At 44.1% G+C, this 26681-nt stretch overlaps 1 protein-coding gene across 2 annotated transcripts in view; it reads left to right on the top strand.

The window, feature by feature from the left end:
* The window catches only part of mef2b (myocyte enhancer factor 2b), a 137594-nt gene that overhangs the window by 77236 nt on the left and 33677 nt on the right, over positions 1-26681 (top strand). For both annotated transcript variants that reach the window (XM_060846344.1, XM_060846345.1), the window contains 2 exons: positions 8482-8622; positions 14959-15139. In XM_060846344.1, coding sequence (XP_060702327.1) covers positions 8482-8622; positions 14959-15139 — 322 coding nt within the window. The remainder of the gene's footprint in view (positions 1-8481; positions 8623-14958; positions 15140-26681) is intronic.

Raw genomic sequence — 26681 nt, 5'->3', positions numbered from 1 at the left:
GGCAAAAACTTGCAACACACAGGAGGACCATTTGGCTTGTGACAATCCTTTGATCAAAGAGCTGTGTTTTAGTATCTTGGCTGTGCATTTTGACGTTGCCCTATACATTCCCTCATAAAAATACAAAGTGCTAGAGAAACACGAATGTATATGGTAAGGGTTCTGAAAGGGTTAATGTTGGAGGCTGTATGATGTCACACCCATCTGATGGGTGGGAATAAGGCAGCATAATATTTCAAGACCTCTTAGAATGAAGAACCTACATCCACAGGCCATCTCCCAATCTTAGTAATAACATCTAGTTTACAAATAGAGACTATAGGAGCTCCGAGCGATGTAGGTTGTGATGAGATTTGAGGCAGAATCCAATTTGAAAAAATCCAGCAAGGCTCTGTGTTGGGGGCAACTTGCTACATCTTGTCTGCGTTTACCAACTGGTGAGACAGATATTTCTATCAGCAGTGACTTACCAAGTATGGGGGATTGAATCGGAGAGATTGTTACTAATGGCACAACTACACTCATTACTATCCAGCTTCCTACCTTGCCCAATCCTCTGAGCAAGCTGGACAATGTCAGTCCTCAACATGGAAGAGAGTGGGCACCCGATGTCTTCAGCTGACCGCTGCCTGTGACCAGCTCCCGTGTTACTCTGCATCAAACAGCATCCCGGGAAGGATAGTGAAATATTAGCCCTTATTTCAAAGGGTCTGAAGTATGAGGGGTGGAATCTTACTGCAGCTGTACAAGGTGCAGTGAGACCACACCTGGAGAACTGAGCAGTTCAGGCCACTTATTTAAGCAGAGGTATCATTTCATTGCAGGCAGCTCAGAGAAGGTTCACTCAGGATTGTGGAGGGATTGTCCTATGAGCAAAGGTTAAATAGGTTGAGATTCTATTCACTGGAGTTCAACAGAATGGGGGGATATCCCATTGAAACAAATGGGATTCTTCAGGGGATTGACCGGGTAAATGCTGAGAGGATATTTCTGAGAGGGTGTCTAGGAGCAGAGAGCATTGTCTCAGAATAAATTTAAGGATTTAAGGCTGAGATGAAGAGGACTTTTTTCTGAGGTTTGTGAGTCTTTGGAACTTTGCCACAGATGGCAGAGTACTTGTGTATATTTAAGGCTGAGATAGATTCTTTAGGGATCGTTAGGGAATTCAAAGGGAAGAGGATGTGAGCAATGTTGGATTAGCCAGGATCCTGTTGAATGGTGAAGCATGCTCAGGGGGCTGAATGGCCTCCTGAGCCTATCCCTTATGACGGCATGGTCTAAAGGCATGGTCCATGAGTACAAACTGCATACGCCCCTGATCCACAGACGTTGGCATCAGACATCTGACAGTTCCTCATAACATCATGACACCTCTCCAATCCACTTGCAGGCTGTCTAGGAAGCCGGTATATTTGGCAGGGCAAGCTGGCAATGATATTGAAAGGCTGCTGTGAGGACACTGAGCACAGGGACAGGTTCACAGATTGGACCAGGTTGTATCTCAGGGCTCCTCTTTCTTGTAGCCATGTACCACCTACCTGCATGCTTACGGCATGCCATGCCTTATCCTGCCATGCCACATCAATACCAGTTGGCATGTTGGTACTTGGACCAGAGCCAAAGGCTATCACTCCTGCCTTATTGACCCGCTGTTCTGTATAGAGACACATGGTACTTGACAGCACAGATCTGTCCAGGGCAAGAGGGTGTTTTGCAGTATGGAACACCGAGACGTCATCTAACACCTTCAGCATGGAACAGCTGTCTGTCAGTTAATGCTCTGCTCACCTATTCAAATAATCATGTCGGAAACTGGGTGGAGGCTAGTCCTCAGTCCACAGTCCAGTTCAAAGTGGAGGATACAGTGTGTCGGGGGAGGTTGGGTTTCAGACCCGTCAGATCCCAACACAGTTCACTTACAGTCCAACTGTTTGGCAGCGCTTATTTACCCAGTTGGGGTGATGATGGTCACGGTCATGGGATGTGCCCGAGTTGGGTCCACCCAGTGGGCAGTGGTCAATCCTGTAGGGCCAGTACCCTTGGTCTGGGCAGTTGGGTGGCATCAGTCCAAGAGAGAGAGATATCTGGTCAGTCATGCCCAGGGGCTGCTTGTCAAAACTGAACAGAGGTCTGGGTGAGTCCAGTCCTGTAAGTGCATTGATCACTAAGGCAGCCGTAAAATGTGGACAATACCCAGTGTGAGTGGAGTCGGTGTCACTTAAATAGGTGAAAGCAAGGGATACTATCTGTGCTTGCTGGGACATCAGGGCAAAAAATGATGCATCCGTTTGCAAACTACAGCTATGTATACTTGCTATTCATTCAGAGGATGATTTTTTCAATGGCTATTGCCCATCCCTAATTGCCCAGAGGGCAGTTAAAGGTCAACCACATTACTGTGGGTTCGGAGTTGCACAATGGCCAAAGGACATTACTGAATCAGATGGGTTTTTCCCGGACTCTTGATCAGTTTCATGATCATTATTAGATGATTCTTAATTCAAGATTTTTAAAAATTGAATTGAAATTCCACTTTTTGTTGTGGCAAGATTCAAATTCTGGTTCCCAGATCCTTCCCAGATCCAGGGCCTCTGGATTAATAGTCTAGCAATAATACCACTAGGCAGTCACCTCTGCACTCCTCTTTGCATTTGGAATTATTTCTTCATCCATTTAGTGTGTGCAGTGGAAACATGCTTAGGTGCCAAATGTTGGTCAAAAGCCAAATGCACCATGCCATTGGTACTTGAAAATATAACATTGGAATCTCCGTGTTGCAGAGGTTAGGACTTTAAAATGCAAATGTTGCAAAAGGAAAACACCCCATCACTTGCAGAACTTCCCAAAGTGCTGTGGGAAGTGCAGCCAACACTCTCCGCTTGATGGAACACTCAGCCAGCACCTCACCTTTATTGAAGTTAGTGTACACACAGGTTGGAGCTGTGTTGGGCTAGACAATGGGGCTGCTGAAGATAGAGTTCCAGTGTGTGACCTGGACCTGGTGGAAGTGGTAGTGGGGGAGCCCTCCAGTATAGTCAGGACGGAGTGTGCTGCATCATCCTAGCATGCTGTGCTATGCATAATTGGAACAGGAAACGAGACTATGTGATAGATGCTGAGGAACTGGGGAAATGGGACCAGTCTTCTGTGGAAGATGATGAAGACAATGAGCTGGAGGAAGTTGTCCTAGTCCCTGACACAGCTGAGCTGCATTGGATGCTACGAGGCAGACAGGACCTGATTGACCCTCCAGTTCCACTCGATGAGAACAGGGTGCAGCAAACCATCATGGGATGTTTAAAAGACATTGGTCATGGTGTCCAAAGAGGTGCAGGTCAGGTAGATTGGCTGTGCTACATTACGCAATGTGTCCAGGGATGTGCAGGTGGGTTAGCTATGGGAACTGCAGGGTTATGGGGATAGGGTAAAGGGGTGAGTCTGGGTGGGATGCTCTTTGGAGGATCAGTGTGAACTCGATGGGCCCAATGGCTTGTTTCCACACTGTAGGGATTCTATGATTCTGTGATTTTGTTTGCGTTGGGGGTAAACTACAGCTCTGTTCATTTTGTTGGTATTCCATTATGGTGGCTGAATGCTTTTCTTAACTCCAGTGCTTAGACCATGATGCTAATAAACAAAGTTGTGGGTTCAATTCCTGTAGTGAGCAACATTGCTAGCATCCATGCCACACTTTATTTCCAAATGCTAACAGGCTGGGACCCTACTCACTAGTGTTTAGATTGAGAGATGACTCCTTGGAAATATATGGGATTCTTAAGGGGCCTGACAGGATAAATGCTGAGAGGATGCTTCCCTCATGGGAGTGTAGGACCAGAAGATATTGTCTCAGAATAAAGGGATGCCTTTATTGGAGAAGGAATTCTTCCTTGTGGGTTGTGGGTGTTTGCATTTCCTTGCCACAGAGAGCTGTAGGTGAAGGAGGACAGAGTCCTTGTGTATATTTAAGACCCAAGACAGATTCTTGATCAGTCGTGGAATCGAGAGTTATGGGAAAGGGCAGGAAAGTGGACATGAGGAATGTCAGATCAGCCTTAATCCTGTGGATTGGCATAGGGTGCTTAAGGGACCAAATGGCCTCCTCCAGTTGTTATTTCTTAGGGTGTTATAATGGACATATGAAACAGGAGTAGGCCATTCAGCCCCTCTAGCCTTGATTTTGGAACTGGTCTGCCTGCTATAGGAAAGATGTTGCAAAACATGAAAGTGTGTAGAAAAGATTTACAAGGATGTTGCCACAGTTGGAGGGTTTGAGCTATAGGGCGAGGGTGAATAGGCTGGGACTATTTTCCCTAAGTGTTGGAGGCTGAAGTTTATAAAATCATGAGCGGCATGGATAGGGTGAATAGCCAAGGTCTTTTCCCCAGAGTCGGGGATTCCAAAATTAAAGGCTATAGGTTTAAGGTGAAAGGGGAAAGATTTAAGAGACCTAAACAGCAACTTCTTCACACAGAGGGTGGTGAGTGTATAGAGTGAGACATCAGAGGAAGTGGTGGAGGCATGTACAATTACAACATTTAAAATGCCTCTGGACTGGTATATGAATAGGAAAGGTTTAGAGGGGCATGGGCCAAATGCTGGTAAATGGGACCAGATATCTGGTCGGCATGGACAAGTTGGATTGAAGGGTATGTTTCCGTGCTGTTCACCTCTAAGGCTCTGACTGATCAAGAATCATTGAGCAGACTGGTCCACAGGAATAGTGGGGGCAGAGTAGTGGTTAGTTAGGCAGAGATGTAGCTATGAGCAGGTAAACAGTGTGACCTGGTGGTTAAACAGCAACAAAGGTGAGAGATTGGGGTTGTGTGTGTGAAGAAGTATCAGTCGTGATGACCTGGGTGCTATAAACAGCGTGGTTTTGTGGCCAAGTTGGGTACACTGTAGATTGGGAGCGGAAAGTTAGAACATTTGTGAAATTATAAAATGGGGAAGGCATTGCATGGTCCCTTTTAAAGATGATGTTTTTCTGTACTTGAGTTTCCAATATTCAGAGTCCAAACTGGAATATTTGTATCAAAAGGCCATACAGTTAGCAGGCCAAGCAGCAGTTTTTACCAAAGTTTTTGAATTTAGCCCATTAATTTGAACCAGGTGCTTAGATACTGAAAACCTATTAAATTTAAATCTGATGGTTTTGACAACATAGGTCCTATTGTTAGCAATATTGCCATGTCATCAAGGGTTTAAAAAGAAGGGACAGTTGGACAAAGACCCCAGAGCTAACTGCCATCCACCAGAGCTAATGGCCCTCAGCTCTCAAGAGAGAATCGTTATCTTTCTCAGTCATCTATGTCTTAGAGAAAGCACCATCTAAATAATGGTATTGATGATGGAGAAGACATTCCTGATAGAAGGAACTACAGAGAAGCGCAGAATATTCTGGAAGACACATAACCTGGTTGTAATTTTGAGAGAATAAATTTTATTTTTTGTATATGAGTAGGACTTGTCTTTATTGGAGCAGCATACCATCAGAATATTGTTTCATTCAGGCATAGTTAGTAGTTAGAAGGGATTTATTCAGATTGCTAAGAAGTTAATTTTTTCTCTGTTGGAGTTAGATAAATAAATTGTTAATATAGATCAGTACAGTACAGGCCCTTCAGCCTCAATGTTGTGCAGGTCTTTTATCCTACTCTAAGATCAGACTAACCTACATACCCTTCATCGTACTACCATCCATGTGCCTATCCAAGTGTCACTTAAATGTCCCTAATGAATCTGACTTCCCTGCTGGCAGTGTATTCCATGCACCCACCACTCTCTGTGTAAAGAACCTACCACTGACTCTCCCCAAAACCTTCCACCAATTACCTTAAAATTATGTCCCCTCATGATACCCATTTCTGTCCTGAGATAAAGTCTCTGGCTATCCACTCTATCTATGCCTCTTAACATCTTGTACACCTCTATCAAGCCACCTCTCATGTTTCTTTGTTCCAATGAGAAAAGCCCTACTATGCTCAACCTTTCTTCATGAGACATGACCTCCAGTTCAGGCAGCATCCTGGTAAATCTCCTCTGCACCCTCTCGAAAGCTTCCACATCTTTCCTAAGATGAGGCAACCAGAACTGAACACAATATTCCAAGTGTGGACCAACCAGGGCTCCATAAAGCTGCAGCATAACCTCGCAGCTCTTCAAGTCAATCCCTCTGCTAATGAAAGCCAACACACCATATGCCGTCTTAACAACCCTGTCAGCGTGGATGGCAACATTGAGGAATCTGTGGACGTGGACCCAAGATCTCTCTGTTCCTCCAGACTGCCAAGAATCCTGCCTTTAACCGTGTATTCTGCATTCAAATTCAACCTTCCAAAGTGAATCACTTCACACTTTTCCAGGTTGAACTCCATCTGCCAGTTATCAACCCATTTCCTGTCAATGTCCCATTAAAACCTACGACAGCACTCCGCACTATCCACCACCCCTCCAACCTTCATGTCATTGGCAAACCTTTTGATCAGATATTTATTTTGTTTAACCACTAGAAGTTGCTGTAAGGCAGGTCACTCTCTTTTCACTGATTTTAGGGCGATGTGCTCCTCTTTGAGTTTTGGTTCTCAGGGAGAGGTGGGAGGGTGGGGTCAACCTCTACTTTATAGCACCCATGTGCCGTGACATTTGTTGCCAACGGGTTGGATTGCCAACACCTTGTCCAGGAGCACAGTGACCTTTTTAAAGATGATACGGGCACTATGTATCAGTAGAAATCCAGTGAGTTGCAAGTTGATCTGGGAAGGGCATGTGGTAAGACTGGGATAGAATCGGGCAACATAGAGGCAGGGACGGAAGTTAACGAGGTGGAAAGAAAAACAGAAAATGCTGCAGCATTTCCACAGGTCTGGCTGGTTTTCTCTGGGCGATGAGGAGTCACACTGGACTGGAAAAGTTAACTGTTTCTCTCTCCACAAAAGCTGTGAGACCTGCTGAGTTTCTCCAGCACTTCCTTAAAAAAAATTCAGCACCAGTGGCATTTTGATCTTGGTTAACGAGGCAAGTTCTCTCAGGTCTAGTTGGAAAACACCGATGGCCTTCCCTCCCAGAACTGGACCCAATTCTGACAACCAAAACAATGTAAGATTCCCCTGCCCAAAGCTTGTTAAGATAAGTTGGTTTCGACTCACTAGTGGTTGATTTTTTTTTTTATTCATTCATGTGTTGAGGTCCGTGCTGGCTGGGCCAGCATTTATTTCCCATCCCTACTTGCCCAGAGGACAGTTAAGATTCAACCACATTGCTGTGGGTCTGGAGTCACACATAGGCCAGACCAGGTAAGGATGGCAGTTTCCTTCCTGAAAGGACATTAGGAACCAGATAGGTTTTTCCAACAATCGACAATGGATTCACGCTCATCATTACATCCTTAATTCCAGATTTTACTGAGTTCAAATTACACCATTTGCCATGGTGGCATTTGAGCCTGGGTCCCCAGAATATTACTTGGGTAATTTTCTGGGATCCTCTGTAGCAGTAAAATAATTCTTTGACCCAGAGAAGGAATACGTAGCAGTGGACAGCATCCTTTTACCCACAACACCACAGTCAGCAGGTTGGCACATCTGAGATAGAGAGAGAGAGAGAAACAGAGTTCATGTTTAAAGTTCAATATAACTTGTCCTGAAAAGTTCATTGGAGGACTGGAATGCGAATCAAAAAATTTTGTTTTTTGTTCTCCACAGATGCCAGCAGGCTTGCTGAGTTCCTCCAGCATTCTCTGTTCATGTTCCAGATCTCCAGCATCAGCTGTCATCTTAAGCCCCCTTTTCAGCCAGCACACTATTTAAAAACATATTTGGAATCAGTTTGCAGCACCTTGTTTGGGCAGGGTAATTGTCTGACAATGGAGTAAAAAAGGTTTTCCCTCACCTCCCTTGTGTGACTCTTCACCAATGTTGTTGAATCCATTTCAGGACGTCTCTCTCTCTCTCTGTCTCTCTCTCTGTCTCTCTCTCTGTCTCTCTCTCTGTCTCTCGCTCTCTGTCCATTGCACGCTCTGCCCCTCCTGCTCTCTCTTGCAGCCCCCTGTCTCTTGCCTTCTCATACTGTCCTCCATCAAGACTTCTTACCTTGAAAACCATCCCAACTTTCCCACCTCCTCTTCATATGTTAAGTGCCTCCACTTTGTAATACCTTGAAAGCCTCTACAGCAGTTTCATTTCTATTTAACCTTCTGTAGCTTTCCTGAGTTGTCCACAATATTCCAGCTGAGAATGGAGCAGTGATTGATGAAGTTCTTGGCTTCACTTTTGTATTGTATGGTCTATTTATAGACACAAATAATCCAGATACTATTGTTTAAAACACTCTTTTATCAATTGTTTCTGCCAATTTTAAGGATTTGTTTACACGGGCCATAAGTCCATCTCTTTGCTCATTTGCACTTTTTGAAAAGTCAAGGTTGACCAGCTGTTGCCCTGAATCTCATGCTGAATGTTCCTTCAAACTGTGATTTCTGCCTAGACGCTGAGAAAAAAGGGTTTAAATGGATGTGAGAGTCCAGACCTGGAGATTGATGATTCCGTTGAACCAGGCCTGGAGGTAACAGACAAATACCGAAAATATGAAGCGGGGAATCACCTGAACAACAGACCAAGGGTTTGTGTAAGTTGTTTGGAATGGTTTATCATGTTTTTCATCAAATTGCCTTTTTGTCCCTCTTGAAATCTCTCCACATCATAGTCTACTTTAAACAGGCCTCTCTGGACTTTGGGGGTGCTGTTGAGTTTCTCCCTGCCACTGTGGTAAAAAGGCTGGCGCTCATTTATCTTCATCCCCAAGGGGGTAAACTGCTTGAACTAAAAGCTACAAATCCTAATGGGGTAACTGTATTCTCTCTTGCCTTCTTCAGCTCCTTTTATTGTGTAAGCAAATGTCCTAAATATTTGACACCAGCGATTTTCTGTTGGTGGTATCTTCCAAGCATTGATACATTCCTGGGGTCCTGTGTCCTAACCTCAGTGGTAGTATACGTAACCAGAAGATATTGTAATTGCACTTTAACAAATACCTTCTGCAACAACAATTTGCATTATATAATGCCTTTAGCATTGTGAAACTTTCTAAAGGGCTTAGCAAGTGCTTTACGCAGAAAAACATCAACACCGAGCCACTGAGATTAGAATAAATGAAAGCTTGGTCAAAGAAGTAGGCTCAAAGGAGAATCTTAAAGTTTGTTTTTGTTCCTTTTATTAATTCATAGGATGGGGATGTTTCCAGCCATGCAACACTTAGTGCCCATCCCTAATTACCCAGACAGCAGTTAAGAATCAACCACATTACTGAGAGTCTAGAGTCACACATAGGCCAGACCAGGTAAGGATGTCTCTACAGGACATTAGTGAAGCAGATGGGCTTTTCCTGACTTATGGTCAATATTAGACTCTGAATTCCAGATATTTATGGAGTTCACATTCCACCCTCTGGGATTTGAACCCTGGTCCCCAGAATATTAACTATGTTAACATATCAGCAACAATACCACTAGGATATTGACTTCCCCTCATCAGTAAGCCATAAAGAAGACATAAGGATGCTACAGAAAGATACAGATAGGTTAAGTGAGTGGACAAAGATCTGTTATAAGGGAAAACATGAAATTGTTGATTTTGGTGGAAAGATTAAAAAAGAAGCATGTTTTCTCAATGGTGAGAAATTGCAGAGCTCTGAGATGCAGAGGGATCTGGGTGTCCTATTACGTGAATTGCAAAACGTTAGTCTACAGGTTCGGCAAGTAATTGGGAAATCTAATAAAGTGTTATCACGTACCGAGAAGGGCAAGTGGGGATGTTATGGTTCTGTTGTACAGGTTAGCTACATTGCTGGTAGTTTTGTTTTTCTTTTGTGTGGATCTCCAGGATTGTGCGCAGCAGCAAATTCCTAAACTGGAAGTCCCTGCTGGGATTGGTGTGTCTGGACCAATGCAGTTTGAAGGAATGCTGCTGGTGAGATTGCACCTGGAGTAAGACATACACTATCTGCCACCTTACTTAAGGATGTCGGGAAATACATTGGAAGCAGTTCAGGAAAAGTTTTCCTAGGATAAGCAGGTTGTCCTATGAGGAAAGGTTAGATAAACTAGATTTGTATCCATTGTAGCTTAGAGTTTGAGACCATTAGATTGAAACTTGTAAGATCCTGAAGGGCCTTGACAGGGTAGATGTGAAAAAGACACCCTGTTGTGGGAGAATTTAGAACTAGGCTTCACTGATTTGAAAATGAGGTGCCAAGAGATGAGGATAAAACAAAAATTCTCTGAGAGCTGTGAAATTTAGGAACTCTCTTCCTGAAAAGGTGGTGGAAACAATGTCCTCAAATATTTTATAAGGCAGAGGTGGATAGATACTTGGTGAGTGAGCGGGTGCAAGATTATCGGCGAAGGGAGTAGTTGGGAATGTGGATTTATGGTCAACCTTAATCTTATTCAATGGTAGAGCAGGTTCAAAGGGCTGAGTAGTTTTTTTTATTCTTAAAGAAGGAGTGGGATTGAGGCAGGGAGGGAACTCTAGATTTTAACTTCTAGGTAAAGGACTGATGAAAACTGTGGATACGTGAGAACCCAGAATTGGAGGGCAGTACAGGTCTCTGAAGGTTGTAAGGCAATGAACATGTACGAGCATCTCATTATTTAACTCAGTTAGCTGGACAGCTGGTTTGAGATGCAGAGAGACACCAAAAGCATGAGTTCAATTCCTGCAACAGCTGAGGTTTCCATGAAGGACTCTCCTTCTCAACTTTGTCTGAATGTGGTCACCGTCTAGTTAAACCACCACCAGTTGTGTGTGTCTCTCTCCTTCTCTACCAGCCCTGGAGTGTGGTAGGACAGTGGCCCAACACAGGTGAATGGGATGAATTTAGTTTGGCAAACTTTGTTAGCATGGGCACGCTGGAGTGAAAGGTCTGTTTCTGTGCTGTAAGACTCCATACAGAGTATAGAACCTTTTGGATACTGTTAGAGACAGATATCCAATCAGGCCTGCCCCCTCCCCTTGATTGTGTTATAAGTGAGCTGCTGGAGGAGATGGGAAAGCTCCAGGCCTGAATTTACTGGACAGACTGCAATCGAGTCTGTTTCTCACTAGCAGCATCAGGTGGCAGAACGTGGGAACTGCACCTAGAAATGTAACCCTGGCAAAAGAAAATCACAAACCTGTCCATTAGGGAAAGGAATGTTAAAAGTATCTCCTGCAACATTGCAGAAAAATGACTATGTACCATTTGCTCTCACCTTAGAGTCAGAGTTTGTTGGTTAAAACTCCCATTCTAGAGGCTGTAGATGCTGCCAAGTCACTGTTGCAGTGTCAGAATGCTGTCTTTCCAATGGGGCATTAAATCTAGCCTCTTGCTTCAGTGGAAGCAATCCTGTAGTACTATTTTGAAGATGAACTTGGGGGAGGGAGAGTTGTCCTTGTAACCTAGTTAATATTTGTACCTTAGCCATTAACACTGAGGGATATTATCTGGAAGTTTTTTCAGTGCTGTTCGTGGGCCCTGATCTGTGCAAATTGGCTACCCCACATTTAGAATATTACAACTGTTACTCCAATTCAAGAAAGTACATAATTAAATGCAAAGTTCTATGGAATGTCGAGGTTGTGAACAGTGCTATATAAATGTACATTTGTTTTTTAAAAGATTTTAGAGCTGTTTTGCTAGTCCTTAGTTGTCCTTGAGAAAGTGGTGGTGAGTTGCCTTCTTAAACCACTGCATTCGGTGTACTGTAATTAGAGCCACATCTACAACTAACCCTGTAACCAGTAACAATGAGGAATGGAAATTATATTTCCATGTTAGGATGGTGTGTGGCTTGGAGGGGAACTTGCAGGTGGCAGAGTGCCCATGTCCTTGTCCTTGATGGTAGTGACCATGGGTTTAGAAGTTGCTGTCTAAGGAATATAAGTGCCTGAGTGCTGATGAGCCTTCTCTTTCTAGAGATTTCTGATTGGAATTTCGGTATATGCCAATTTAACTCCACTATTTTAAACAGTCTTCAACTGGAATTGAAGAGAGAGAAACCAGATCAGTCAGGGTTCCTGAAACTGGTCTTTATGCACCAAACCACGTCAGTAAAACTTGTGTTAGCTGAGAACGGACTGCACTATGATATATTGCAGCCTGGAAACATCTTGTCTTTGGATAAGATATGGGAGAACAGTCAACACTCTATTACTCTTCACTGCCGTCAAAGCATACTCTTACAGGGGTACAAAAGAAAGATCCCATGTGGGTGATGAAAGATTACATATTACAAGTTGCCCCCTGCTTTACTCTAGATACTGCAGTCCCTGATACCTCGATCTAGTCAAATCACTAAATTCTTTGGCAGGCTGCAAGTATAGTTTTCAGTCTAGAGCGATGCAGAAATTCAGGCTATATATGGGCACAATAACACTCGCTCACAGCCCAGGCTTGTAACCCTGAAAATATTCCTTCATTATTCCAGCCAAATTCTTGTGTTTCCTTCTTGTCAAATGGACTGTCTGCTTATGATGTATTAAATCTTGAATTATCTGTCAACCTTGGTGCTTTTCACTGGAATGGCACATTTTAAAATATGAGGAGTGAGGAAGGAGGGGATACCGTGGAGCAAACTAAACGAGAGGGTTCGGAATTCAAGATGCTGTGCAGGTTTGTGGCATTTGCTACCTTTTTGTCCTGCAAGACTTCCGTAGGAAAAACAATGCTCCTTTCTTCCCCGTACTCTACAAATGTGGCAGCAATTGTAGGAATGCTGGGACACTCGACAGACTTTGGAGTGGGGTGGGGGAACACCAGGAGCTTTAGAAAATATGCCGCACTCAACGGAACCCGTCATATTGTGCCTTCATGTCACAGAGAATTGTGATCATACCAGTTATTCCTGGCACTTTATTTGCTTGCTTTTGCTGGACAGTGAGATCATGCAAGTGATCGCAATGGAGAGAGGAAGTTCCCAGCATTCCCAGCAATAGTGAAAGCCTCCTATTCAAACTGCAGGCCCCAAGGTGAGCAAGCTATCACACGTCAGGTCGATTTTGTTTTCGACTCAGAAAATAACATCAAAAATAAACACACAGGATGGAAGAACGTAATAAAGTCATTTTGCCATCCTTGAGTCCCAAATAATGAATGTGGCTTAATATTTAGAGAAATACAATGCTGTAGCACAAAAGAAAGCCGTTTGTTCCATTGAAACAACCAGAACAGACTCAAAGAGCTATCATATTGGTTCCACTCCATTTGGTCTTTCTCAAAGCCCTGCACATTTTTCACTTTTCAACTATTTGTTGTATTTCCTTCTGAAAATTACAGTTGAATATGTTTCCACCACCCTTTCATATGGATCTTTGTGACTTGGTGCATTAAAACATTTCTCTGCATCTCACCTGTAACTAACTTCAATTTGCCTCCTTCTCGTTAACTGACTTTCTGCCTCTGGAAACATTTTTCTTCTGTCAAAAACCATGGTGCGGAGTGACATTTTGGGCAAATAAATTCCTGCTGAAACCCCTCCCTTCACAAGAACCAAAGGATAGGCTTGCTTTTTTAGAAGAAGTTTAGAGTATGATTTGCTGGATTGATTCCGAGATGAAGGGGGTTGTATGAGGATAAGAAAAGATTGAGCAGATTGTGTCTGTACTCATTGTAAGTTTGAAAGAATGAGCGGTGATTTAAGGGGGAATCTAGATATGGGGGGCACAGTTTTAGAATAAGAGACTCTCCCTATTTTAGACAAAAATGTGGAGGAATTTCTTCTGCTGGGATCTTTAATCTTTGGAATTCTCTACTCCAGGAAGCAGTGAAAGTTGGGTTATTGATATTCTGAAGGCTGAGATAGATTCATGGAGTAACAGAAAGGTTGAAAGGTAATGGGCAACAGGCTGGAGAGTGGGCTTAAGGCAAGCCATGATCTTCCAGAGTGATCTAGAAGGCTCAAAGGGGCTTTATGTTCTTCTACTCCTCTTCCGTTTGTGACAGTCAAGCTTTGGTCAACATTGCCTGACATTGGCCCCCACCCCCAACTTCAGCCCACCACCCCCATCCCTCCAAAGGGCCTAGCTTCTGCCAGTTGCCTTCTGCAGTGGCATTGGTTGAGATCCAAAGTTCAATGAGCCAAGGATTCTGGAAATGGGGCCAACCTGCTATTGCTGCCCAAATTGGAAGGAGTTTTGTTTATTGACTGGCCTGCCTCCCACCCACACCACTCCATCAATCTGAGCTCACCCCAAATGACACTGCCAACATCCTAAATTGCACTAAGTCCTATGCTGTAATATACGCAGTGCTTTCTGATCAATGTTGATTTCTCATCAGGCATTCTCTTGATTTGTAAAATTCTCATCCTTGTTTTTGAATCCCTCGATGGCCTCAAACCCCTTCCCATGTCTGTAACCTCCTGAAACCTCAAAACATTTTAGGATCTTTGTGTTTCTCTCATCCTGGCCTCCTACACTGCCCCAATTCTGTGGCTATACCACTGAGAGTGGTACCTTCAAGTGTCTAAGTGCTAAACTCTGCAATTTTCTCTGGAAACCTATCTCTCTTGAAGCAAGATGCTCCTTAAAACCTACCTCTGACTAATCTGTCAGATGGCCTCCTAACAGCTGCTCTATAAGGTTACACTCCTGTGAGGCTATCTTTTAAAGGCGCAATACAAATTTGAGGTTGTTGTTGTTTGTTGTTTGTTGTTGTTGTTATTTAGATCATGGAGTTCTATAATGAAGCATTGACATTTTGATTAATTGCCTTTGTTTCGCCACCTCTTCCCTTCGTCCTCCTCTCCCCTTTTTTCTCCCCCTCATGCTCAACCCTCCTCTTCTCTTCCCTTCACTTTTTTTCTTGTCTTCCCTACCTTGCCTCTTCTCTTCCCCCATTTCCCCACCTCTCTTTCCACCCACCCCCGCCACTCCCTCTTCTCTTCCCTCCGCACCCTCCTGCCTTCCCCCTTTCTCCCCTTCTCAGGCAGGTACTCTGTCTAACCATGAAGTGTCCATTGTGGCTGCCACACAGAGTGCTGCCAATTTGGCCTATAGCAACCCCACTGGCTCCATCCTAAATCGAGGACCATTGCCACAACCAGTTGTATCTCGGAGTGCTCCTTCATCAGGGTTGACATCGCAGGTGTCTACAATTTCTCATTCAGGTGAGTGGCTGGAATCTGGTACAGGTCCAGTTTGAATGTTTGCTGATGTTCCCTTGCTTCAGTTTATATCGATGCCTCATACATTCTCACTGGATCACAGAATCTTAAGAGTGTGGAAGGAGGCCATTTGACCCATCATGCTCGATCTCAGAAAATGGTGAGACCAAAACATTGTTTTCAAGGCGGAGCATGATAAATGGGACAAATGGGATCAGAGGTTATGGAGTGAAAGCAGGAATAGGGAGGTGGGTTGGAGAAAAAGCCATGATCATATTGAAAGGCAGAGCAGGCTCAAAGGATGCACTGGCCTACCCTGATCCTGTTTTCTATGCCTTGTGCTGGAAGAACAACCCAATTAGTTCCTACAGCACACTCTCTTCATGGGCGGCACTGTGGCACAGTGGTTAGCACTGCTGCCTCACAGCGCCTGAGACCCGGGTTCAATTCCCGACTCAGGCAACTGACTGTGTGGAGTTTGCACGTTCTCCCTGTGTCTGAATGGGTTTCCTCCGGGTGCTCCGGTTTCCTCCCACAGTCCAAAGATGTGCAGGTCAGGTGAATTGGCCATGCTAAATTGCCCGTAGTGTTAGGTAAGGGGTAAATGTAGGGGTATGGTGGGTTGCGCTTCGGCGGGTTGATGTGGACTTGTTGGGCTGAAGGGCCTGTTTCCACACTCTAAGTAATCTAATCTAAGTAATCTAATCTCTCTTTTTATTCAAGTAACTCTGCAAATCTTTTGAAGTTTGTTTAATTTTTATTTGTACATTCCTGTACAAATCAGCTCCTGCCTCTGTTTCCAAGTGATCCACTTTGGAACAAATTCCTCTCTACTTGCCTTTACTTCTTTGACTAAGAATCATAGAATCCCCACTGTGTGGAAACAGGCCCTTCGGCCCAACAAGTCCACACCGACCCTCCAAAGTGTAACCAATTCAGACCTATTCCCTTACCCTTTTTATCCTATATTTACCCCTGACTAATGCATCTAACTTAGACATCCCTGAACACTACGGGCAATTTAGCACGGCCAATCCACCTAACCTGCACATCTTTGGAGTGTGGGAGGAAACCCACACAGACCAAGGGAAAATGTGCAAACTCCACCCAGTCACCCGAGGCTGGAATCGAGCCTGGGTCCCTGGCGCTCTGAGGAAGCAGTGCTAACCACTAAGTTATTTGTGCTGCCCAAGTATCTACAATTGCTGACTAATTATCCTGAGACTGGAAGGATGGTCCCTAGAGAAATGGTGCAGACCTAGAGGTTCTGCCCAGCAGTGACACAGCTACCTTCCAGCCGGAAGGAGAATCTGTTCAGCTAGTCCCTGGATGCCCAGAGAAGTGGAAGTTGCTGACCGCCACGTGGTGGTAGGTTGAGGGCGAGTCTATCCTCAATGCTTCATGCTACCCACCCAATTCGACATTCAGCTGACAGCCAATATCTCTCACCCCCCCATGAGGACTTACCCTGCTGAACACAGCACAACTTGGCTGTGTACAAATTAGCATTACAGCAGTAGCCACAATTCAAGTACTTCATTGGCTGTAGAGCACTTTGATTGCCCAAGATGCTATGTAAATGTGCATCTTTGTTCAAAACTGCCATTTTGGGGATAGTAGGATTATTTCCTCAAGTGTGCTTCTGGTGTTAGCTAATGGAGTTAGCTGCAATCATTGACATCCTAGAAGGACAAGGGCAGCAGATACATGGCAACATTGCCTCCTGCAAGTTCCCCTCCGAGCCACTCCCCATCCTGACTTGGAAATATATCGCCGTTCCTCCACTGTCGCTGGGTCCAAATCCTGGAATTCGCTCCCTAACGCCATTGCAGGTTTGCCTACAGCACATGGACTGCAGTTGTTCAAATAGATAGCCCACCACCTCAACACCTCAAGGGCTACTAACAATGGGTAATAAATGCTGGGCCAGCCAGTGATGCTCACTGAGTAAATAAAACAAAGACTTTCCACAAGGGGAAACTACCTTTCTGCATCTAACTAGTCAAGACCCCTAAGAATCATGGTTTCTAAAGGTTGCCTCTAATTCTTCCATATTCTGATGAGTATAAGCTCAATCTAGAGTCAAGAGTGTGGTGCTGGAAAAGCACAGCAGGTCAGGCAGCAGCCGAGGAGCAGGAAAATCGGCGTTTTGGGCAAAAGCCATTCCTGATGAAAGGCTTTTTGCCCAAAATGTCAATTTTCCTCTTCTTTGGATGCTGCCTGAACAACTGCGCTTTTCCAGCACCACACTCTCAACTCTAATCTCTAGCATCTGCAGTACTCACTTTCACCTATAAACTCAATCTACCCAATCTCTCCTCGTCAGTCAGTCTCTCCATGGCTGGGAATGGCCTAATGAACTTTCTTTGGACTGTCTCTATTGTCAGTAGACCTTGCCTTAAGACTGCTCTCCGTATTCCAGCCGTGATTTATTGTTACTCTCCTCCAAAGGGAAATAGTGGCCTGGCTTTTGAGGGGGTTTCTGGAATCTCTAATTCATGACCATCGCATTGATTCTCACAACTGTGCAAGGTTTGGGGCTAAGGTAATATCCCAATGGGAAGAGAGTGTCTACTGAAGGTCATTCCAGTGTAAAATCTCCTCATCTGAATTTCTCAATAGTTTTGCATTGCAATCCCGAAAAGGAGAAGCAGAAACCTTGCATTTCTTTAGCACTCCTTTCTGAATTGGAAAGTCTGACAGCACGCTACAGTCTATGACATGCTTTCTTGATGTGTAGTTGCTGTTGTAGGAAGCACAGCAGGCTTATGACAACAATGGAATAATCTGTTTTATAGTGATGCTGATTGAGGTGAAAAATATTGTCCGAAGATACTAGAGAACTGTTTCCCCCATTCATTATTGAAATAATGTAACAGAATATTTTACATTCACCTGAGAGAGTCAATAAACATCTCGTCCAAAAGACACCAGCTCTGACAGTTCAGCATCCCTTCAGTACTGCATCACTGTGTCTGGTTAGGTTTGTGAGCCTGGAGCCCAGGGCTGTCAGATTCTGAGAGTGCTGCTCATTAAACCACAGATGCTACATGATGGTGGGTTTCTCTACACATCTAAAGAGAAATTATTTTCTTTAAAAGTCTGAGGGAAACAATAAGTCCAACTTGTTTGTTGAGAAATCATTAGTGTTTAATTACCAGTAAAACCCAGAGCACCATGCACTTGGTAATGTTCCCGGCATCAGAGATTCTTGTTTCTGTTCCTGAATCTTGTTGTTATTTTTGTTTTCTCTGAACCCTAGCTACAGCGCTGTATTGCAGGCATCTTCCTTCAACTCACATCTGCTTGGGTCTCTTTGAATGAAATTTACATGTAACCCACGCAATTTGGAGAACTTGGTTTGGTCTATTGAATATCAAAACATACATTCGCTTTTCAAAATGTCCCTGGATTTTCCTATATCTGGGTCCTGTCCATCATCACACTGCCCTTCTAGTTGGGATGAATCTGCTTTTTATTCTGGACTGTACACCACTAGAATGTCACTTACGTGGGGAAGGAAGAGTGCAGACACATGCACACACCACCCTACTCACACTCACCTCTCTCTCTCTCGCTCTCTCACTCTCTCTCACTCTCTCTCACTCTCTCTCACTCTCTCTCACTCTCTCTCACTCTCTCTCTCTCTCTCTCACACACTCTCTCTCTCTCTCTCACACTCTCTCTCACACACACTCTCTCTCTCTCTCACACACACTCTCTCTCTCTCTCACACACATTCTCTCTCTCTCTCTCTCTCTCCCTCCTCGCCCTGATCCCTTTACTGGACAATGGTTACGTGAACTGAGGTTGAATGTGTTATTTATCTTGTGCCCCATCTGAGTTCAACCTGTGAAACCCTGGAGCTGGAAACCTGTCTGTTGTCTGTAGCCCAAGCTCAGTCACAAACTGAGGCTGTATTGAGATTTTTGGACGATACAATCCATCCTCCTAATTCTATTCATCCTTCCACTGGAAGAAGTAAATCAAGTATTTATGGGAACTATGTAAATTTGAAAACTGATACGTGTATGATTACAGGATTGCATGTTTAGGGGCTGAATTGTGCATTAGGGATTTGTTTCGAAAAAGAAGTTTTAATACCAAGAAAATTGGCTGTATCATTGCTGCCAATAATCAATATTCTGAGCAATGGTGCTGGACTACAATCAGGATTAGTCAACAGCTATGAGCCACTGATTAAGATACTGATCAAATTCATACTAACACTTCAACAATTGGTACAGACAGCTATCTAACAGGATCTGCTCAATACGGAGACTGACCTGTGGGCCGGTAATGTTAAGCAACAAGCGAGATTTTGGCTGTTCGCCTGAGCTGGGGCAAGGCCAATCACTTGTACAACACAGGAAAGGGTAGACAGTCAGATTAACGTAAGGTCTGTCATCCTTTGTTGAGGAAAGGTGTCCACAAGTGCTGCCTGATCTGTGGAGTGTTTCTGGTACTTGTTATTTTTATTGCACACTGCAGCTCCTGCAGTACTTAGATATTTTTTAAAGCAGTCCATTGACTTGCCTCCAGCCCAGTTCTATGAACTCTGAAATGGCTGGTGAAGTCAGGTCTGGCAGCATCTGTGGAGGGACAAACAGAGTTAATGTTTTATGGACAATGATTTTTGCAGTCACCTTAGACTAGATATTAACTCTCTTTCTGTCTGCACAGTTGCTGCCAGACCTGCTGAGTTTTTGCAGCATTCTCTGTGTTAGTATCAGATTTCCAACATCTGCAGTATTTTGCTTTAAATTAGCTGATTTAGTCCATGATCAATCTGCAGTCTCTGTCCTCCAAATCTGATTTCAACTCTTCCTGCTCTCAAAGAAGTCACTCCATTTGTCCAGTGCCTTCCTGGATGAAGTTTCTCTGTTTTAGTTGATCTGAAGCCAGGATCCCCCTCCAATGTGAGTGAGGGACATAAGGAGACAATGGCTGTTCCAACTAGCTGTCGCACTCTCACAACCTGAGGATATCCCAAACTGTTACATAGTTCATAGAATACTTCTTAACTATAGTCACTGTTGCACTGTAGGAACTGCAGTTCTATTTGAATAGGAGTAGGCCATTCGGCCCCTCAAGCCTGCTGCACTATTTAATTGTTTCTTTACCTCAACTTCATTCACTGACTCTTGTTCTAATCCTTAAATTTTTACTAAGCAAGGATATCAGTTAGTCCACACCTTGTTTGTGTTAATTGATCCCCAGTGTCCAAGATTTCTTTGCGGGGGTGATGGGTTGTGAATGAGTTCCTGATTTCCACAACACTTTGCATGGTAAGGGGTATTTCCTGAAGTCACTCCAGATCGTTGGCTCCTATTTTCGGGTGAAGTCCCCTGAATTCGGTCCATAACAGGGATTAATTTCTCTGTACCTCACAAGCTGGACTGTGGTAATGACCACATAGACAGCCTTAGTGATGTTGATTGAGGGATAAATATTGGGCAGAGCACCAAGGAAACATTTAATCCTCAAAACGGTAGCCATGGAATCTCCTTTAGCCCTCAGAGAGGGCAGATTGGCCTTGTTTTAACGTCTCATCTGTGAGAGTGTACTTCCAACAGTGTGGCATTCCTTCTGTAGTGCATTGCATGTAAGACTTCAATCTTCTGCTGTTAGGCACAAAGGCTATTAACGAAGCCATGGCTGACCTATTTCAGACCTGTGGAACAGAAATGTGGGCTTCGTTTGTTGATAGCAGAAGTATGGGGTTGGAAACCCTATCCACTAAAGGAAGGGAGGGAAGACAGAGTGTGAATGGGTTAAAATCTGCTCGCTGACTCATCCAACCACACTGTACAGTACTTTGTACCATTTCCTGTCTTGGTTGCTTCAGGAACAAATGAGTTCATTAACTCCATGAGTGCCACACAGTTTCCACACTATGGGTTTTGTACAAGAATGTTTTAATCCCCCAAACCCCACCCCCACCTTTTGATTCAGACATGATTGAGGGGGCTGGAGGAACTGTGGAAGTTGAGAATGACTGGTTTCCTTCACAGTGGTGACAGTATCGATGTGGCACGACACAGCAAAAGGGGGCTTGCAATTGTGTGTGTGAGCTCCAGTGTTGTGTGCTGCTCCGCGTGGGCCAGGCTCCTGCCCAGCAGCCAGAGTGGGTTGCTTGCAGATGGCTCTTGTACATTTCCTGTGGGCTAGTTGCAGAAAAGCATCAGCACAGAATGACTCATCCTCCAGCCTGAGAACGAGCAGCACAGTGAGAGAGTTGGAAGAGTGACTGTGTATTGAATTTAGTCCTCAGCGAGTGTGAGCTCCTGGCCTAAGCTCCATTTATCTTGAGTTCTGTTGGAACATGAGTAGGCCATTCAGCCCCTCAAGCCTGCTGCACTATTTGTTTCTTTACCTCCACTTTATTCACTGACCTTTGCTCTAATCCATACATTTTCACTAAGTAAGGATTTCAGCTACCCCACACTGTATTTGTGTTCATTGATCCTCAGCGTCCAAGATGTCTTTGGGGGGATGATCAGTTGCAGATGAGATTCTGATTTCCACAACACTTTTTGTATGAAAAAGTATTTCCTGAAATCATTCCAGATCATTGGCTGCTATTTTCAGGTGATGTCCCCTGAATTCAGCCCACAACAGAAAATTGTTTCTCTCTACCTCACTTTCTGAAATTCCTTTATCATTTTTATCACCTAATTCAGATCATCATCTCCTCTCAAGGAAATAAGTATTGCATTCTCTCAACTTTGAAGCATCTCGTGCTCATTTACATAATAAATCACTTCTAAAGGGGAGTGCCCTTTTATTTATACGTTATGGATCAAGGTCCTGCTGCCAAGCCTAGTTTTTCTTGACCATTCTCACTGTCTTTCAGAGGACAGCTAAAGGTTAATCTAACCAAATGAAATTTAAGTTTCTGAGAGGTCACTCCAGACAAGGGCAGGAAGTTTTCTTGCATAAGCAGTCATGCTGTTAGAAGGAGGCATTTTAGCATATTTTGTCTCTGCTACGTGAAAATGAACGGGCAAGCCGAAACCAATATTGTCACCATTCGGTTCGGAGTGGTTGACCCTGTGTGCTGTCACCAGTCCTTCGTTCTTCTATTTTAATGTGAACAATTAACATAATAAATGAAAATTGAAGTTGACCAGCCGCAAAGGGTCAATGTGACAGTAGTCAAAATCATGAATCAAATTTAACAACATTTTAAAATTAAAATGTCACTTTGGAAAATGACGCACCAAACCCATGTGGTGCCCACCAGTCACAGAAGAATCCTCCCTCCTCGGCTAATTGTCAGTGGTACAGAATAAACCACAGGACCTGAATAGACAGATGCATTTGCCTTCCATTAAAACAGGACGTTTTAAAACACAGCTGTGATAACAATTGGTACAAGTTATATTAGCTCTTTTGTCAGATGTGACATAATCCTGATGGACAATGTTCCTCAGATGTTCACGCAGAAGACTAAAGAATTAGTGGTAAAGCTGCTACTGACCCCATCACGATCTCATGCAAGATCGTCCGATTCTCCACCTGAACGTGTGGATTAATGTGCACTCTTTCTGAACCAATTGCACATAGATTTGGCTTGTAGCCGAGGCACCTAGTGCATATTTTAGTCTTCTTTTGTAGTGATGAGGACTTTTGGGAATTGAGTTCCTGACTCCCACTAACTCTATAAAACATTCCCTCAACTTCCCTCTAATCCTCTGCTAATGAACCTCCAATTACTGACCTCACTTTGAGTGGAATTCCCCGTAAATCCTTCTGATTTATTCTATCTAGGACCATCCTAACTTCATTCCCAAAAGACATAAATAAATTAATCTTTCTGTTGTTTCAACAATCCATCAGCTTCCCAGACACTTTTAACGATACCAGATTTCATTCTCAGATTTTTATTTGAGAAGTAAAAATTCCTGTTTACTCGTCTGAAAGTGGCTCAGTAGTTTGCACTGCACAGCGCCAGGGATCTGGGTTTGATTCCAGCCTCAGGTGACCATCTGTGTGGAGTTTGCACATTCTCCCTGTGTCTGCATGGGTTTCTTCCAGCTGCACCGGTTTCCTCCCACAGTCCAAAGATGTGCAGGTTAGGTGGATTAGCCATGTTACATTGCCCACAGTGTTCAGGGTGAGTAGGCTAGGTGGATTAGCCATGGGGAAGACAGGATTGCAGGCATAGGGTGCTCTTCAGAGCATTGGTGTGAACTTGATGGGTGAATGGCCTGCTTCCACCCTGTAGGGATTCTATTTTTTAAAAATCCTAAACAATCTGGAACTAAAAGTTAGATCAACGGAGCCCTCGTAATCAATTTTCACAAATACCCAATGAGTTTACTAATGTCCTTTAGGGAAGGGAATCTGCCATCTTTACCTGGTCTGGCCGACCTATAACCTGGTTAAAGCTTAACTGCCCTTTGAAATGGCTCTAGCAAGCCCCTTGGTTCAAGGGCAACTGGGGATGGGCAATAAATGCTAGTCCAGCCTGTGATGCTCACGTCTCATGATCAGCATTCCCATTTTCCTTCTGCATGGATCTCCGAAGTCTATGTGTGGCAGTGACTTGCTGCCTCTGATCACCATGAATGGAGCCTTGGAAGAGCTGAGCATCATCCGTGAAAGAATTAAAGACAGGGGAGGAGGATGTGTGATGGATACCCTGCTACTTTCCTACTTCCACTGAATTAAATACAAGATGGGATGGCCTGTGGATAACTGTCTTGTGTGGACAGTAAATGACATGGTCAGAGAGTGCCCTATTGAGGGTCTTAGCCTGCCTTTGCTGGCATTAGCCAGTAGAGGTTAGGGAGCTCACACCATGGAAACCCAAAACAAAACCACTGTTGGGTTTGCTTGACAACGTCTCTGTAACCCCATCAAGGAGGTTATAGGTTTTCAGTTCCATTGACTCTGGCTGACAAACCAGGATATCCCATCTCTCTCATACAAGGTAATACATGTCCCTGTTAGAGAGAGAGCAATGTCTCACTCAGCTGCTTGGCATGGACTACACCAGCTGGCAATATGTGCCTCAATCCGCACTCTCTTGGGAAAACGATCACTCAACATGCCATACTCTGAGAAACTTTGTGGGGATAGTAAGCTAGAGTGATCTCCAGAGACTATGGACACAGGCAGTTGAAGACTTTTCCTTCAACGGTTGGCAGGAAAGACATGGAGAGCAGAGGAGACAGGAATGGGGTTCAACCTACATTATATGTTCAAATCCTGGACTGGTCCTGAGCCCAGTATTTGCTTGTCTTGAGGAAAAAGAGCTAATGAATAAGCAAGGCTTTCATCCAGCCAGTTTTAATCAAGTGGACAGGATTGGACAAAGGACACACATTGATCCGTTGGGCTGAATGGCCGATTTCTGTGTGGTATTGTCCATCCTATACCTTTTCTGTTTTTTTTTGTCTTCTCAGAGGTGAACACATTACTGGTGTCCACTGTGTACTCTGCGCAGTTGGTGAGGGAATTCTAAAGTTATTGTCGATTGTTCGAAGTCAGACAACACCAGGTTACATTCCAGCAGTTTACAGTATTTAAATCACAAGCTTTCAGAGAAAGCTGCTCCTTCGCCTGATGAAACCTGTTGGACAATAACCTGGTGTTGTGTGACTTCTGACTTTGTCCAGCAGCAGCACCTCCACCTCTTGCCCATTGTTAGTTGACCAGTACTGTAGCAGGATAAAGCTGTTTACAGCAAGTTAACGTGGAGAAAGTGAGGACTACAGATGCTAGAGATCAGAGTCAAAGAGTGCGGTGCTGGAAAAGCACAGCAGGTCAGGCAGCATCAGAGGAGCAGGGGAGTTGATGTTTCAGGCATAAGCCCTGACGAAGCAGGATAGGGTTGACGCTGCCTGACCGGCTGTGCTTTTCCAGCACCACACTCTTCGAGCAAGTTAACATGCCCTTGTCCTCCGGAGCAACTGGCTGAACATGGCACATTTTTGTTTGGAACGAGACTGATAACAGATTGAGAACAAGAAGGTACTGTTACAGACAAGGCCAGCATGTACAGAATTAGACTGCAGCTTTTGGATATAATTATAGACCAATTGTTAGTGTGTTTGTAGAGCCCTCTGTGTCCAAAAACCTTTTCTGACTGCTGAATATCAGGGTCCAATCAACTTGCAGTTAGTGTACTCCAATTTTATCGTGACTGTTGCAATCACTGAGGTGTCTGAAGATGATTAAAGTGGATCGAATCGTTTATTTTACATAAAAATGGGCAAGTATTTAGAAGGGGAAGCCTTCAGTGGCCACTGAGATCTGGCAGGGAAGTGGAATGAATGGATAGTTTTTTTTAACCGAAAGGTTGAAGGGCCACCTTCAGTGCAGTAGAGCTTTATGATGCTTGCTTCTTTGTCACATGGAGTCTGTACAAAAATAGATTGTCACTAGCAGCAGTTAGCTTAGAGCTGCTGGGTGGAAGGAGCTTGGTGGATGCATTGAAGTTCATAGATGAAAAGGTGCATGGAAAAGTGGACATTTACAGCAGACAGATGATCAGTTTCATGGTCAAAGGGCTGGAAGCAGAAACTTGTTAGCTGCCAGGAGGAGTCCTTGAGATCACCTGGATGTGTAGCAGCTTGATATAAACATGTCCATATTTATATGGAGGTTTAGTGATGAGTCCTTGACCATTTTAGACAATCCAATGGTCTGATTTATGTTCTGGTAAAGGAAAACAACTGCACTTCAGCAACATTTTGGTTCTGGGTTCTGAGATAGTCAGGCGCATGGGATAAGATGTTGCAATCCTTCTGGTGTGAAGTAGATTTTGGATAGCGGTCTCACTTAAGGCCAAGGGTGCTAACTGTCCTGGGAGACAGCTCGATCACTGGCTGCTGGCCCATTAGTGAAACCTTAGACGAGGATGGAAGAGCACTGGAAATGTGGCTGGAGTAAGAAGAAACAATCAGACAATTCACTTGCAGCCAATGATCCTTCTGAATGACTCTGGTGGAGTTAAGCGCACTGTATCATCAACACTCAGTGAGGGAGCATAGAGGACCTGGTGTCAAGTTAGTTTTTACGCATTGCTAGACCTCCTGATCTGCATGCATGGAATCTGTGTTCATGGTGTGGGCTCACCCCTCTCTCTGGGAGAGGCAGTGGCGTCATGGTAATCTCACTGGGGGCTAGTGATTCAGAACTCCAGGCTAATGTTCTGCAGGCATGGGTGTGCACCCTCACCCATGGAAGATAGTAAAATTTGATCAAGGGGATGTTGTCCGTCCTTAATAAAAATCGAAAGAACTGGAATGCTGTAAATCAGAAACAAAAATAGAGATTGCTGGAAAAGCTTAGCAGATCTGGCAGTATCTGTGGAGAAAAATCAGAGTTAATGTTTCAGGTCCGGTGACCAACACTATTTCCATCACGTCGCACTTTCTGTCCTGTTGTTAAAGGGTTGTGTCTCCCTGAGTTGTGGTAGCTGTCTGGTGCCATTTGAATAGGACCTGCATGCCTGGTTATTCAACTGTGGAAGACATCACAGCAGAGCTAAAGCCAGGGTTCAGAGTAGAGTGATCAAGAAGGATAATTTAAA

Source organism: Hemiscyllium ocellatum, chromosome 28, assembly GCF_020745735.1.
Source record: "Hemiscyllium ocellatum isolate sHemOce1 chromosome 28, sHemOce1.pat.X.cur, whole genome shotgun sequence".
In the NCBI taxonomy this organism is placed as follows: Eukaryota; Metazoa; Chordata; class Chondrichthyes; order Orectolobiformes; family Hemiscylliidae; genus Hemiscyllium; species Hemiscyllium ocellatum.
Note: the sequence above shows the minus strand (reverse complement) of the source record. Positions and strands in the feature narration are given on the sequence as shown.